Source organism: Bombyx mori, chromosome 5, assembly GCF_030269925.1.
Source record: "Bombyx mori chromosome 5, ASM3026992v2".
Lineage (NCBI taxonomy): Eukaryota > Metazoa > Arthropoda > Insecta > Lepidoptera > Bombycidae > Bombyx > Bombyx mori.
Genome location: NC_085111.1, coordinates 1,574,927 through 1,590,905, shown reverse-complemented (window position 1 = coordinate 1,590,905; position 15,979 = coordinate 1,574,927). Strand labels below are relative to the sequence as shown.

General features: G+C 37.7%; 1 protein-coding gene and 1 long non-coding RNA gene across 17 annotated transcripts in view; one reads left to right on the top strand and one right to left on the bottom strand.

The window, feature by feature from the left end:
- Positions 1 to 15,979, bottom strand: part of LOC101745080 (uncharacterized) — a 114,572-nt gene that overhangs the window by 9,024 nt on the left and 89,569 nt on the right. For 4 of the 16 annotated variants that reach the window (XM_012690412.4, XM_062668523.1, XM_062668520.1 and 1 more), the window contains exons 2-5: positions 15,184 to 15,345; positions 10,881 to 11,098; positions 1,641 to 1,781; positions 3 to 120 (exon numbers count right to left, since the gene is read on the bottom strand). In XM_012690412.4, coding sequence (XP_012545866.1) covers positions 3 to 120; positions 1,641 to 1,781; positions 10,881 to 11,098; positions 15,184 to 15,277 — 571 coding nt within the window. In that variant the 5' untranslated portion in view covers positions 15,278 to 15,345. Of the gene's footprint in view, positions 1 to 2; positions 121 to 1,640; positions 1,782 to 5,995; positions 6,207 to 10,880; positions 11,099 to 15,183; positions 15,457 to 15,979 lie in introns of those variants that run through there. The other 12 variants (XM_012690409.3, XM_062668514.1, XM_062668515.1 and 9 more) reach the window with 5 other exon arrangements.
- Positions 1,748 to 5,517, top strand: LOC134198866 (uncharacterized). Its single transcript, XR_009973116.1, has 2 exons — positions 1,748 to 1,872; positions 3,530 to 5,517. It is a non-coding gene; the product is annotated as an uncharacterized LOC134198866 (long non-coding RNA).

Genomic DNA, 15,979 nt, shown 5'->3' with positions numbered 1-15,979 from the left:
ACCGGAGTTATGGATTATGTCACGTCCGTACTCTGGGAATGGCACTCGATGTGAAACCTCCGTGACGTCATCAGTGGGCTCTCCATGTTCCCAGTCCGACACGTCATCCTCCTCTCGCAACTGAAAAAAAAAAACAGTTTAATCCAGATAAGAGAGTAACTCTAAATATGATTTTATTCGGGTGTGCTATGGTCTTAAGCAATTATATTGGGATAGCCGTGATGTTTGTAAATGGTATCAAAGTTTATGTAATGAGGAAAGGTGAAAATTATGTTGCTTGAAAATACGCAGTCGATGTAATGATCAAACAAACACTATTGTCCTGCCGGGTCAAGAGCACAATATCTAACTGATGTTAGTAAAGTAGTGAGGCTTAATTTTTCAAGCGCTTTTTTTTGGGTCCTCAAGAGGGAAGCGGGACCGCGGAAGACAAACGAAATCCTGATATCCATAAACTATTACTAATTTGTGTTTTGAAAAAAATTTTGAAGTCGTCGTGGCCCAAAGCTTAAGATGTCCGGTGCATTCGTATTTTGCGATGCACCGGTGTTCGAATCCCGCAGGCGGGTATCATTTTTTCTACTGAAATACGTACTTAACAAATGTTCACGATTGACTTCCACGATGAAGGAATAACATCGTGTAATAAAAATCAAACCCACAAAATTATTATTTTGCGTAATTACTGGTGGTAGGACCTCTTGTGAGTCCGCGCGGGTAGGTACCACAACCCTGTCTATTTCAAGCGTTTTGGTTTGAAGGGTTGGGCAGCATACTGAGACCTTAGAACTCATATTTTAAGGTGGGTGGCGGCATCTACATCATGGATGTTTATGAGCTTCGGTTATCACTTAACACCTGGTGGGCTGTGAGCTCATCCATCCATTATGCAATAAAAAAAAACAAAAAAAATATGGCACCGTTTTGTGAACCATTGTTATTTTAACCTTTCACCGATCGTAGATTATTATGATATTTTTGACGCAATTTTATCACTTAATGATTTGTATATTTTGATAAGCCAATGAATCATTAAAGACCTGTGAAACTGAATATAGATAATTTCATGATAACAGTGTTGTTGACTAATCCTTAAAATGTACAGTGGAAAGTTACAAAAAAATGGAACCCTAATTTCAATACAAAAAATATACAGGCTTACGTTCATCGCCTTTATTAATTTCGCACCATAATACAATAATTGTATTAACCAATTAATCGTAGAAGTAGTGGAAAGAAGAGAAGTAGAATAATGAAAAACGGGAACTTCCTTACCAGTGTCGCAGGATTACTGTAGCCCATAGACAGCACGAATGTCACACGATTTAAGGTATGAGGTTCAAATCACAGTGCTATCTAATTATCAACGGCATTATTTCATATTTCTTAAAAGCATTCACTGTATTTTTATACAATTATTCTTAATTTTCTATTTTCTAGATGTTCTCAAATATTGCACTGTCGCTTGCACCCATATTGCATCGTGTTAGCAACATCGTCAGGTTTGAGCTCACCTACTAGTTAAACTTACGCTGAAATAGCCTCTCAAGGCTATCAGCTTAGGTAGGAAAAAACAGGGCTCACGAACGCCAGTTACTAACTATAGTTTGGTTTACGGAAACAATAAAAATCAAACTTACAGGAGTTGTAACGTCTCTTGTACTTCTGGAGTTGAGTGATCTTGGCGACGATCGCTCCGAAGGCGTGGGACTCGCGCTGGCTGAGTGGATGCCGCTACTCCGGCCGCCGGATCCGGACTCGTTCTGGTAACGCTCGATCACCTGGAATGAGAAGTGGAGGTTACTCATGTGAAGTGCTGGAACAAAACTATTTGCTATCGGTAATTGGTGAAGTTGGTGACACGATATGACGGTGAGCCACACTCACATCCTCATTTAATTAAAAAAAATAATGAGATAATCATTCGGACAGTAAAATTTCTAAAGAAAAATTTATCAATACATTATCACATCACACATATGTAAGTTTACAAGTGAAAATACAAAGGATTTTCTTAACGAACAATAACTTTCAACAAAAAACAGCTAACCTCATCGTGAGAGGCGGGAAAGTAGCTCAAAATGTTACTCAAGAAACTGTACATTCTTAAGCGATCATGTTCTTTATTTGTTAAGCACTAAATGTTAGATTAGCTTGTTTTAATGTTAAAAAGGTCTGGTTCGCACGGGCGCGCTTTCTTACTACGCTATTCCGCGGCGAGTGTGTATGCTCCTACACATTTAATAGGGTTGTCGATTGATAATTTTGTAATTCAATTTTCTTTTTGCTTTCGAATATTCTTTTATACAATACAGATTGTGACAATGAGAAATACATATATCGTTTCAATCGCGGTGTTGTAACTTCTAACATGATTGGTTGAAAGACATCATTTTAAAGGGCATTGCTCCTCTCACATATAAACTGCGCTTAATAGCCAATAGTAAGTTAATTAAATATTTTTTTACTAGAAAAATGCTGTAAATTTTGAGGTTATTCCAACACTTTTGCCATTCGAGGAAATTCAATTTGGAGAAAAACATTCAATAACATGGTCTATTTAGATCTCAATCGCACGTTAAAATAACATATATTTGGTGCTCATTTATAGTAAGTTTTCATGTAACAATTAGTGTTATTTTGATTTTTTCACCTATGTTCGGAGTCCACCGGTGAGACAAGCATTTTGGACATTATTCAAGGAACGAGCAAAAATTGGCGTAAATTATTCAAATAATTCAAAGCAATTCCTAATTTTTAATAAGTTCATGTGTCCGTTATGTTCTAGTATTGGAAACAAAAATAGGTCAAGAATTACTATTCTGTATTACGTCAAAAATGAATTGACTCCTAATAATTAGAGCTGTGTCATTTGCCGTGTCGATGTTGTTAACACAGCATCACTTGTAGATTGTAGTCGGCTCCATACCCGATCCTGTGGACCGAATGGTAAACAGTCGACGTCGCCCTAAAGACCTCATTATGGATCCTCCCGATCTATTAACGATGCTTTTAGGTACCATAAGCACCGGTCATCGTCCGTGAATTAACCCATAGACAGCCCACTGAGTTTCTCGGCGGATCTTCTCACTGGGTCGCGTTTCCGATCCGGTGGTAGACTCCGCGAAGCACTGCTCTTGCTAGGGCCGGTGTTAGTAGCACTCCCGGTTTAAGCCCCGTGAGCTCACCTACACGTCAAGCAGAAGCTGAAATAGCCTCTCAAGCCTATCAGCATAGGTAGGAAAAAAAGAAAAAAAAGAAGTCGGCTCTCCATGGACATATTTATGCAACCACATAAAAATGTCATATTTCGTGTCATTCACAAAGAGCTGGCTTTTTGTTGATGTAAGGATGACCGAGTTTCAGTATATTCTGTTCAAAAAGCTACATAATAAATACGCGTATTTATTAAAGCTTTTCTCCGAAATGATTACGATATTTTTTTTTCTGATAAAAAATATTTATTTCGAAGTAAAACTGACACAATCTTCGTTCACTCCGACAACTAACTTTATTATTTATTTGCCAGATTTCTCATTAACATCTATTGGCGATGACATCTGTGGAGGAGATTTGCTGTACACTGATTAATACAACAGTCCCGTTCATGGTAGATTCAGCGAAGCACTGCTCTTGTTAGGACTAGTGTTAGCAAATTTTCTCAGGTTGAACCCGTGAGCTCACCTACCAGTCAGGGCGTAGTTGGAATATCCTCTTAGGCTACCAGCGAACAGGTAGGGGAAAAAACAGTCCAGTTTGTGCCAATATGCAAATATACGTTGCAGTAGGAGTACCAACCACCCTTGCTACTTACATCTGAAGCCTCAAGGAGGAGCTACCCGTGAATAGCCCTGCCTATCTACGACAGTTAAAAAATAATAGCCTAACAACAAAAGGGCTATTTATACCTTAAACGTGAGCGTCGTGCAAGTCCAAATAGAGAATCCAAATTAACATATTACGTTTATCGCTTAATCGCTGTTCTAATGATAATGATAATGCTTCGAAATGACCTCAACTGAACTCTGAGATGTTATCTAGTCTAGAATGTACTTAAACTGATAAACAAGCATTTACCATCGCACCGCCCGCCACCGGAGTAGAGTTCAACCATACTACCTGGAGCCACTGCGGTCATCCACAGTGCGTTTCCAGAGATCTTTTTTGCCACGTACCATCCGGCTATGGAATGAGCTCCCCTCCATGGTGTTTCCCGAGCGCTATGACATGTCCTTCTTCAAACAAGGCTTGTAGAGAGTATTAAGCGGTAGGCAGCGGCTTGGCTCTGCCCCTGGCATTGCTGAAGTCCATGGGTGACGGTAACCACTCACCATCAGGTGGGCCGTATGCTCGTCTGCCTACATGGGCAATAAAAAAAAAGCGGTTTTTAATGGTAATCGATTAATTAATGTTTATGGAAAACCTCTCGTTCAACATTCTCCAGGAATTTTACTGGTGGTAGGACCTCTTGTGAGCCCACACGGGTAGGTACTACCACCCTGCCTATTTTAGCCGTAAAGCAGTAATGCGTTTCGGTTTGAAGGGTGGGGCAGCCGTTGTAACTATACGGAGACCTTAGAACTCTTATCTCAAGGTGGGTGGCGCATTTACGTTGTAGAAGTCTATTTGTCTATGGGCTCCAGTAACCACTTAACACCAGGTGTGCTGTGAGCTCGTCCACCCATCTAAGCAATAAATAAAAATAATTGTCTGTTAACCACAAAAGAGCTTCCCATTCTCTCCTTCGAACTTACCACTCTCAAAAGTACTAAGTGTCTTCACAAACTGTACTTAAAATAATCAGTTATTTCGTTTCACGTAATGACGTTTATTGAAAGTTCAAAGAAAATACAATAAAACCTTTCGTCGTTAAGTAATATGTTATTTATATTTCAATGAATAATTAATTTTACCTACCGTTTCGTAACGAAATCCGGGTTAGCGTGTTATGTTTTTATTCTTATCGTTCTTGCGAGCTAGCGACGAGATAACCAACAATTAAAGATATATGTAATTATAGCGGAAATTTAAATTATTATATTTTGAAAGATAACAAAAAAAACTTAAAAATTGTCTTTTTTTGGCCTTTTATTCCACATTATGTGAGGAAGCTGCATGTCCTTTCTTTCGATTAAGGTCAGTCATACGTCATCTCTACTCATACTCAGACCCTATTCTCGCATATCCTCTATCACACAGTCCATTTAAGTCCTTTTAAGAAACTCGCGTGTCACATTAAAAAAAAAAGAGGTTGATAAATTTCTCCATTACTAATTGAAACATTGAATTTTTTCCATAGCAGTCGATTACACCGAATAAAAAATCATAAAAATCAGTAGTGAAATTATGAAAAATTGTGTTGTTTACCTGATAGTTCTGCTGGTGGTAAATAAATATTTTGGGTGACCATGAATTTTTAAGGAAAACTAGACAGGGCAAGATGGATGGGTGGCATAAACCCTTTGCAGAAAAATTGGCTCCTTATTAAAGGACAAATAAATATAGCATTATTTTGTTTTTTGTGTTTTATTCCTTTCCGCATAATTTATGTATAGATTAAATTGAAACAGAGAACGCGAGAAGGTGTGCGAATGTTTTTTATGGCAAACGGGTGTATTTATGTATTGGGTTCTAGACTGGGATTAATTAGTAAATAAATAAAATTCAATACCATTTTAATTTCAGGACCCATTGAGTTCGGTAGGTGATATTATCCAATATTGTCCGGAATTGAAAAGCACTATAATTTAAGACTGCAATATTTCTTTGGTTATAAATCATTTAATTATTGTTAATATTATTTATTATAGGATATCAATAAATGCCTTATCCATTCTAGTTCTACTTATCGGCGAGGGGTAGTAAGGCGATTTTGTTTTAAAAAAAAATGGCATAGATCATATTTTTTGTCACGAATTAGTCATAATAAATTGTAATTATTTATTTCAACTATCGCCCATAGACCATAGACTAAATAGAAGAATCAGAATCTTACCCACAATAATCCAGCTATAACGTACAAACTAATCACTGACAATAAACTTAAATATAAAAACATTTTACTAACGAAAACACACACGGTCACATCACTGCCTTATCTACGTCCGACTACCCGGTACTATAATTCGTATGTACCTAAACAAGTACACATATTTTTTTTTTTAATTATAACCGATAATAAAAATAATAATTCTTACCATTTCTTCAAAGAGTGTCGTATCATTTGTATCACGGGTGTTGGAATAAAATATCGATAATGCGTAATCTTGCGTGATACGTGATATGTTATCGGTACGTAGTGAAAGGTTAGATTGATGTACTAGTTTCTTTTTAGTTTGTGTCTCGAGATATAAGATCGTGCTGTAGATAATAGAAATGATGTATTCTCTGGGGTCCTGAAACTGCGATACTTCAAGACAAATATTTTGTTTGTATGGAAACTAGCGACATTTTGTAGCGCATACCCCTAAACTTATATGTTGTTAAAGTTAAGGCATTTAATTACTGTACAACTAAACGCAGAAAATGAAAAACTAATAAATCATACAAGTCTTTGTGGTTTCTGAAAATGTACAAAATGCTTCATTAAAAATAAAATATAAGATAGATAGATATACTACTGCCATCTACAGGAGCAATGAGAACTAATCGAAGCGACGCCATCTAGTGGCCGAAGCCCGTGAACATTGTTGTTGAGTGCTTCAGTTGCTTATCTATAACTAATTTATATGTATTATTTATAGTATTCTCAGCCGCCGAAGTGGTGAAAACCCACTACGATCGGGCGTTGTTATCTGAAGCTCCATTTCTTTAATTTACTTCTATGAGGAATTAGGAAGTACGTAAAAATTTTTTAGTTCCCCTAGTCTCTATCTTACTAGTTGTGGAACGTGGTCATGGGTTCTAGTTACTGGTGGTAGGACCTCTTGTGAGTCCGCACGAGTAAGTACCACCACCCTGCCTATTTTTGCCGTGAAGCAGTAATGCGTTTCGGTTTGAGGGGCGGGGCAGCCGTAACTATATTGAGACCTCAGAACTCATCACTAAAGGTGGGTGGTGGCATTTACGCTGTATGTCTATGGGCTATAACCACTTAACACTAGGTGGGCTATGAGCTCGTCCACCCAACTATACAATAAAAAAAACATCATCTAAATTCAGACACGAGGTCAAAGTTTAAATGGTATTCTATAATAGTTGTCCCGCTTTTTCATAGGAACGCCTATCTGTTCCGGGCCAGAGATATTATTATACTAGACTGGATTTATAGTATGCGCTACTACTCAAAATTTTAATAGTTGGAAGTCTGTAGGCAATTCCTATGCTTATGCATAATCATAAAGTATAAATCCTATTTTTTTATAGTTAAAAGCTTAGAGTACTTTTGTATTGTAGAGATGTGAATCTCTTTATAAACTGATGTAGCATGCGAAACTGAACAGACAAACAACCTTTTATTTGTCAAAGATGTAGTAAAATTGTTAATAATGAAAAACATTTTGTCGGGCATTTCAAATTCTAGAAGTAACTTATCTATCTCGTTTGTGTTTTACATGTCTTTTTTAAAACGAGGCTCATCGAAAATATGTAATAGGATAATTTTGTTCGATATATTTATTTTAGTGTTAAAAAAATTACCTAGTATTTTGGAAGTTTTTTTTTGTATGTACGTGACAGCCCTTAAACCTTTAAGGGCAAACTCCAGACTATAATGTGGACGTTATAGGGCTTCACATCAATACTCTTTATTTTAATACACTGCGTTCTTAACTGCAACTGGTTTTGCAACTTGTTTGAGTAAAATAATTTGAATGAACTTGTTTGAAGAAGGACATTTGAACATTCGAAGAAGGACGCTCGGGCCTTTTCAAGTTTGAATGATTATTTACGCTTTACCGAAACCCAAACACACGTTTTTGTCTGTTTGTTTGCTTGTCTAGCCAACCTTGGGGCTGAAGATCTTCTGATGAGGCCACCACTGGTAGGTAGATAAGTTTTTCGACAATATCATAAGCGTCTTTATCCCATCAATATTCCTGAACTTGTAAAATAATTACATCAGTTCTACGCCTTCAATACCATTTTGACTTTTTTACTGTTTGCTCTATGTACACTATTGAAGATTTGGTATTTAGCAAAAAGTTTTTATTTTATCTTTTACAACAATATCTGTTTTTTTTTATGATGATGATCTAACTATACAATTTTACAATGCTAATTATTTTAAATGACAAGACATGAAACAATAATTTAATTGGCTTTGCCTTGACACGTGAACTGTGGTTTGTATCGTGTTTTGTTAAAATACGTACTAGTAATTATTATTGGTCACAAAACGCGTTCGTGCAAACAAATGCTGTCACAGTTTTCACAGACCAGTGTGCTTAGTGCGAGGTTTTTGACTTTCTCGATATCGAAAAAGTTAACTCGTTTGCCTACGTTTGCCGCTAGGGGCGCTGTTCCAACTGCATGCAAATTAGAGTTAACTTTCACGCTATCGAGAACGTTAAAAAACTAGCACTAAGAACACAGACGGTTTGGTCTTGGTCACGTGTTGACGGCGATCTCTATGTTATTATTATTTTTAAACAAAGCGACTTTTTATCGCATAACATATTCCATAGTTCATTATAATGTAAAACGAAAGTACGTATATATTATGTGAATAAATGCGCATCTATCTGATGATAGAAGACGAAACTAGAAAGTATAAGATTGGCATATGTATATGAGACTTGTGACGGCGCGTGCTCACGTCCTGTTAGGAAGTACACCTGCGTACTTATACAAAAGAACAGCCGTTATAATAAAGAAATAAATAAAGAATAAATGACTGGGAACAAATCACGCACGGTCATCCGGCCCCAAACTAGGATTCCCTGTGTTATGGATACCATTTTTTTCTTCTACCTCTGCTGATGGTCTGGAGAGACTATATCAGCGTCACCGGGCTAGGGGATACCAGAGACTGATATACATACTTATAGAAGTTAAAATACATACAAATGTAGATAATAAATAAATAAAGGAACCTGTTCATCATACGAATGTTTGCCCGATGTGAGAATCGAACCCACTAACCTTGGCGCCACAGTCAGGGTTGTTAACCACTGCACTAACGAGTCATTTGCGATTTCATGTCTCAGGGTGGACAGGAGCATTCCTCTCATGATGTATACAGATTTTGAGGAGCACACCGGGTGCCATAATTGTTGGAACATACAGAGTACATAAATGAGCAGAGGCGACACCTGATGCTTATTAGGCACCACACGCTCCGTTGACGTGTGGCGGAAGTTTCAACTGCATTAAAATTTCCTTAAAAAACGGGGGGACCACAATAAATGGATTTTTTAATTATTTGTTGAATTATGGATCAATGAAAGGTAAATTACATAATATCACTAGCTGACCCGGCCAACGTTGTTTTGCCATATTTAAGATTTCTAGAGAATTTCTAGAGTAGAAAAAAAAGCTTATTGTAATAGTGTAAGGATGTGGTAAATGAGTGAAAGAGGAATGTAGCACTGTGAACGATGAAGGAATATAAAAATAACAAAATCTCATTCATGCCTTATTATAATAAAAAAAAATATGTCCAAAAAATAATAAATGTTAGAGGTGGACAACTCTTATCAGTTAGGGGTATGAAAAATAGATAGTAGCCGATTCCCAGACCTACTGAACATGCTTAGAAAATCTCATAAAAATCGGTTAAACCGTTTCAGAGGAGTATGGTCCCGGATTAGGAGGAGGAATCTCACTCCCCCGATTACTCTCTAGACAACCCATACCCTGGGCCAGGAAGGTCAAGTACCTGGGCGTTACCCTGGATGCATCGATGACATTCCACCCGCATATAAAATCAGTCCGTGACCGTGCCGCGTTTATTCTCGGTAGACTCTACCTCATGATCTGTAAGCGGAGTAAAATGTCCCTTCGGAACAAGGTGACACTTTACAAAACTTGCATAAGGCCTGTCATGACTTACGCGAGTGTGGTGTTAGCTCACGCGGCTCGCACACACATAGACACCCTCCAATCTCTACAATCCCGCTTTTGCAGATTAGCCGTCGGAGCTCCGTGGTTCGTGAGGAACGTTGACCTACACGACGACCTGGGTCTCGAATCTATCCAGAAATACATGAAGTCAGCGTCGGAACGGTACTTTGATAAGGCTATGCGTCATGATAATCGCCTTATCGTTGCCGCCGCTGACTACTCCCCGAATCCTGATCACGCAGGAGCCAGTTACCGTCGACGCCCTAGACACGTCCTTACGGATCTATCAGATCCAATAACCTTTGCACTAGACGCCTTCAGCTCTAACAGCAGCAGGCTTAGGGACCCCGGTAACCGTACTCGTCGAACTCGACAAAGAGTTCGCCGTGCAACCTAACCCATGAATCAGCTCGCTGAGTTTCTCGCCGGATCTTCTCAGCGGGTCGCGATTCCGATCCGGTAGTAGATTCATTCGCGAAGCAGCTGCTTTTGAGCTGTTAGGTCTCCTTCGGAGGCGCTCGGGTAGCTGTTAAGCAAATCCCACCCCTCCTGGCTGAGCCTTTGCTCGCCCACCTGTCCTGGTGAAACTGGAAAGGCCTTCGGGCCACCAGTAATCCTTCAATCATAAAAAAAAGGAGTATGGTAACTAACATTGTGACACGAGAATTTTATATATTAGATAATATCTTGCACTGCACTAAAATTCGCATGTCAAATAATAGCATAGAATAACAAAGCATACACGCTGCTTTTTACTTATGTAATAATTTTTTTTAAACTTTTGTAATTACTCATTTTCACTATGCTGAGCGAATAAATGATTTCTTTCTTTCTTTCTTTCATTAATGTTAATGTTAGGAGTAAATAGTTTTACATACCTTATTCAGTATAGCTGTGGCAAGTAAGTCTTCGTACGTGGAAGACTCAACGGATGGACTGTGCGGTGGTTCTGAAGCATATCGTGTCAGGGCCGGTAGAGCCGCAGCCTCTTCCACCACCCTCGCTACCAGTCTTTTGAGCTGGACATGAGCGGTGGTCGCGCCTGAGTGGTGGCCACTGCTCGTACTTGATGGTGATGCGTTGCGTGATGGTAGATCTAAAGGATAAGGGAATAAGATGTTATCGTTAAAATCTTTAGGATAAATAAATGAAAAAAAAAAAACAAAAGTTTCATCTAGTAGCATTGATGGCAAGAAATAGTTCAGTTTTTGTTAGAAGGATAAAAATGCAAACTAAATATTTATTTTAAATGGAAACTATGGGAACGATAGGAGATAAGTTCTTCAATAACTTGGCGTATGTTAATATGCTTTCTTTCTTTTTTGTAGCCGATATTTAAGATATTTTTGATGTTTTATTTCAAACCGATAGCATTTAGAAATAGGCAAGGTGGTGGTACCTACCCGTGCGGACTCACAAGGGGTCCTACCACCAGTAATTACGCAAATTATACTTTCGTGGGTTTTGATTTTTTATTACACGATGCTATTCCTTCACCGTGGAAGTGAATCGTGAACATTTGTTGAGTACGTATTTCATTACAAAAATTGGTACCCGCCTGGGATTCGAACACCGGTGCATCGCTCAACACGAATGCACCGGACGTCTTAACCTTTAGGCCACGACGATTTCATTGCATTCTCGGAGGACATTCTTGTCGCGCCGGAACCCTCCAATCCTTCTTCAAACGGGGATGGAAGCGCGTTTTCAGTGCAAAAATAAAATAAATATTGTTTTTTAACTACAATTACGTTATACCAAGTTCGAGATAACATTAACATAATAGGTGTAGCATCCGCTTACATACAACAACGTGCCAAAACAAACAGAGCTCTGTTAGTACGTGCAAGTCACATTGCAAACAATGAAATTACTTATATCGTATGCTGTCATGAACGCAGGTTTTGTGCCAGAGCAAAGTCCAAAGATTGCGAAAATTTGCTTATGAAGTTTTCTTTACGTGAATGATGATGTACCAGCTCGGCTTCGAAGGCATTCGTAAGTTCTTGGAGTGTATTAGAACTATGATTGTGCTTTCATACAAATAGGTGTATGGTCGGCGAGTTGTTAGTAGTGGCTTTGAGTACGACTTCTGTGATGGATTCTCGACTGTCGTTGGTACATTTGTTAAAGTTGTATCATGTTAAATTTTATTTGATTCTTGCTGGTGGACTGCATTGTTAAGCATTTATTTCTTAATATTTTTATTGCTTAGATGGGTGGACAAGCTCACAGCCCATCTGGTGTTAAGTGGTTACTGGAGCCCATAGACATCTACCACGGAACTGTTGCCAACCACCTTGACATATAAGTTCTAAGTTCTCAGTATAGTTACAACGGCTGCCCCACCCTTCAAACCGAAACGCATTACTGCTTCACGGCAGAAATAGGCTGGGTGGTGGTACCTACCCGCGCAGAATTACAAGAGGTCCTACCACCAGTAAGAACAGTTTACGTTGTTGATGTCTATGGGCTGCAGTAACTACTTGATACCAAGTGAGCGAGAGTTCGTATAGTCATGTGAGTAAATCGAAGCTTGGGTTATTTTTTGTGTAACATCTTCTGCATCACATGTCTAAATTTACTTAAATTGATGTAAAAACATTAATCTTGAAGACAATTTGATAAACGTAATTTTGTCATTAGCCAATAATTTCGTTCTATTGTTGAACCGTCTGTTTTTTTTTTCTTTCGTGTCGAGGCCAACCTTTGACCGTATGGTTATGTGTTTAGTACCTACATTAGGAAAATTGTACAAATGTGGTAGTTTCATGTAGTAAATCGTGAATTTTCGCGAAATATCGTTGGCTGTTTGCTTGAATCGTGGATTGATTCATTCATTATGACCTTAACAAGAGATTACATTATGTTGCAAAATTAATCGTTAACGCACTAAAATTAATATTTTTTTTTTGCTTAAATGGCTGGACGAGCTCACAACCCACCTGGTGTTAAGTGGTTACTGGAGCCCATAGACATCCACAACGTAAATGCGCCACCCACCTTGAGATATAAGTTCTAAGATCTCACGTATAGTTACAACGGCTGCCCCACCCTTCAAACCGAAACGCATTACTGCTTCACGGCAGAAATAGGCAGGGTGGTGATACCCACACGCGCGGACTCACAAGAGGTCCTACCACCAGTGAAAACCAGTGTTGACTCGGTTATATATAACATTAAACTGCATATTCGCTTTTTCAATACGCATAGACTATAATATGCTATTTATTCGTGGTGTTTCTCGAATAATACTAAGTATGGAGTATTTTTCTTCGCATACTACTAAATTCTACATTCGATTTTATTATTGCAGTACCAGACATATTTTACAGTGTTTAAACGTAGGTTATAAAACCAGCCTTCTGTATTTCGCAAAATGTCAGCACTTTTAATTATCGGCTCAAGAAATAATATTTTATGTATATGGGAATTATAATTGGTGTTTAAAGTGGACTTGCAACTCAAATGCCTTTGCATTTCGAAATGAGCGCGAATATGTCAAACGTAACAAGTAGTAATGGCGTTCGAAATTAGCGCGAATATGTCAAATGTAAAAAGTAATGGCGGCTGGCTGCGTACTAAGTTTAACACAACAAGAACACAATTACGAACATGTAATAACATATTAAGAGTAAATGTAGATTCCTACATAATTTTCCAGGCGATTTTAATTATTTCTAAATTTTCATCTATAATTTCGTTCAAACAGATGTCCGATTGTTCGAATTGTCAAAATAAAATTATTCGATTGTACTCAATGAAAATTTTAATAACATCACCGCGAGAATCATTGTAATCACGAGATAAAAAGATAAAACTTAAAATTATTTCGTATATTTATGTATATTCACGTATATGTATTTCGTAAATTATCTCGTGTTACCTTTACAATTTACTTTTACGTTAATACTACTAATACTAATACTAATTACTTTAAGAAAATAATAATTAATTTTAATTCCAAAAAGTAATTTATAACATTTATAACCTTAATTTATTAATGTTGGAGGAACTTATAATGTAAATAGGTTTTATTTGTAGAATTATTCGTCAAAGAACTTGCATTCGCTACTGGTCGTCCTTTAGAAGGCCGATCTTTGCCATTTACAGTAAAAGCAGGTGCGCTAGCAATCCGTGACATAAATACGTTTTTGTTTTATCATTTTGTTGTTTAATGAATACGCACTTGTGTATATGTACTCTATAAACATGGTACCTGAAGAGTCAACGTCTAGGCTAGTATTTATGGATATTGTCTTTCGGTATGAAGGATATGGGTAGCGAGAAATGTCCTAAATAGGGGGGGACAAATCGAAAAAGTTTCCAACTGGAAGCAGCAAATTACTGTTGAAAAACCCACATAAATAGTGTTAGAGTGAATTAACATGAATGTGGCGGTTGAAAAGGAAGGGTGCTAAGTTGAAAATTTTAATGTAATAACTTTTGGCGCTATCTTTGAATTTATACCACTTGCGATGGTGGCGCCAGTCTAATCGGTCGCTTATTGAAGGTAAATTGCTAATACATTGAAAGTGTGCTGTTGCTTGGCTCTAACCTCCATATTTTTGGGGTAGACTTTAATTAAACAGTGTTTTTGTTGGGTCTGCAATCTTTTTTCTCTAACCTGTACGGTTGAGGCTTTGCCATCATTAACATGATGCCTAACAACTCTTATAAAAACATGTAACTTCTTTTATTTAGTGTCATCGTTCCGAACAGAAAATGCATTATTAATTTAAATATGTTTATTACGAGACACTTGTTTATGTTTTTAACGCGAAACGACCACTCATAGTATATCGGTGTTTGCAGTTATTGTGAATAGATTCACCTGTTTAGACATCTATTTATTTATTGCTCAACCGGGTAAACGAACTCATGGCCCACTTGAAGTTGAGTGGTTATAGGGGTCCATTGACCACAATGTGAATGCCGATATCTTAATACTTAATAATGTCGCAATTGTATGGTAATTACACTTTGGTAGGAACTGTACTCCTAGTATTGCTGACGTCCATGGCCAACGGTAAACACTTACCATTAGGGCAAAAAAAAAACAGAATCTTGCGGGTTTCATTTTGATTTCGAATTACACGATGTTAATCCATTGTGAAAAAAATTGTATCTGGATTAGTATCTCTAGGATTTCAGTATCGGGAAACCACAGCGAATACTCACCAAGTATCTCCTCAAGCCAGTAACAGGAAATGTACAGGAATATGGCAACACCTAACCAGAATCCGATGAGCAGGAACGCTAAATACTCCAACATTTTAGCATTCTTAACACTGGTAACACTGTTTAAATCACTAACACTTTATCGTATTAATCCCATTATACCTTTAAAATTTGTGCTATATTTTTTTTTTTATTATTTTAGATATGGCTTCGCGGTTTTAAGATATGAGTTTTTAAAATTTTATTAATACAGCGCAATAGTTTCGCAATTCGCTATGGTAAATATATTTTTATACTTTTGACACCTCTCGCGCCCGTCCCTTTTATAGCTTATCAAACTAACGATGCTTAAGTGAATGAAAATTTTTCTAATTGTACTTATACTTAAAATGTTTGCTCCAAATCTAAAAGTGTTTTATTCAAGTAGGCCTGCCTCTACAGCCGCTTCCAAATCGTTTTTGTTGTTTTGGCCCGGAGGCTTTTTCAGTATCACCAGGTCACGTGGTCATCCAGGAGGACGCTCCTGTGCGCTTAGTGCGAGTATTTTAACGTTCTCGATAACGTAAAAGTTTACTCAATTTTTTATGGAGTTGGAACGTTTGCCCCTAGGGGCGCTGTTCCAACTGCATACCAATTTGAGTTAACTTTTACGCTATAGAGAACGTTAAAAAACTCGCACTGAGCACGCTGGTCTAGTCGCGTTGCGCGTACTTTTTCAAGTAATAATTATGATAGCGCTGTATAGATAAGTAATAAGCGCTGGTAAAAAGGTGTTACGATTTGCTCTGGGGTACAC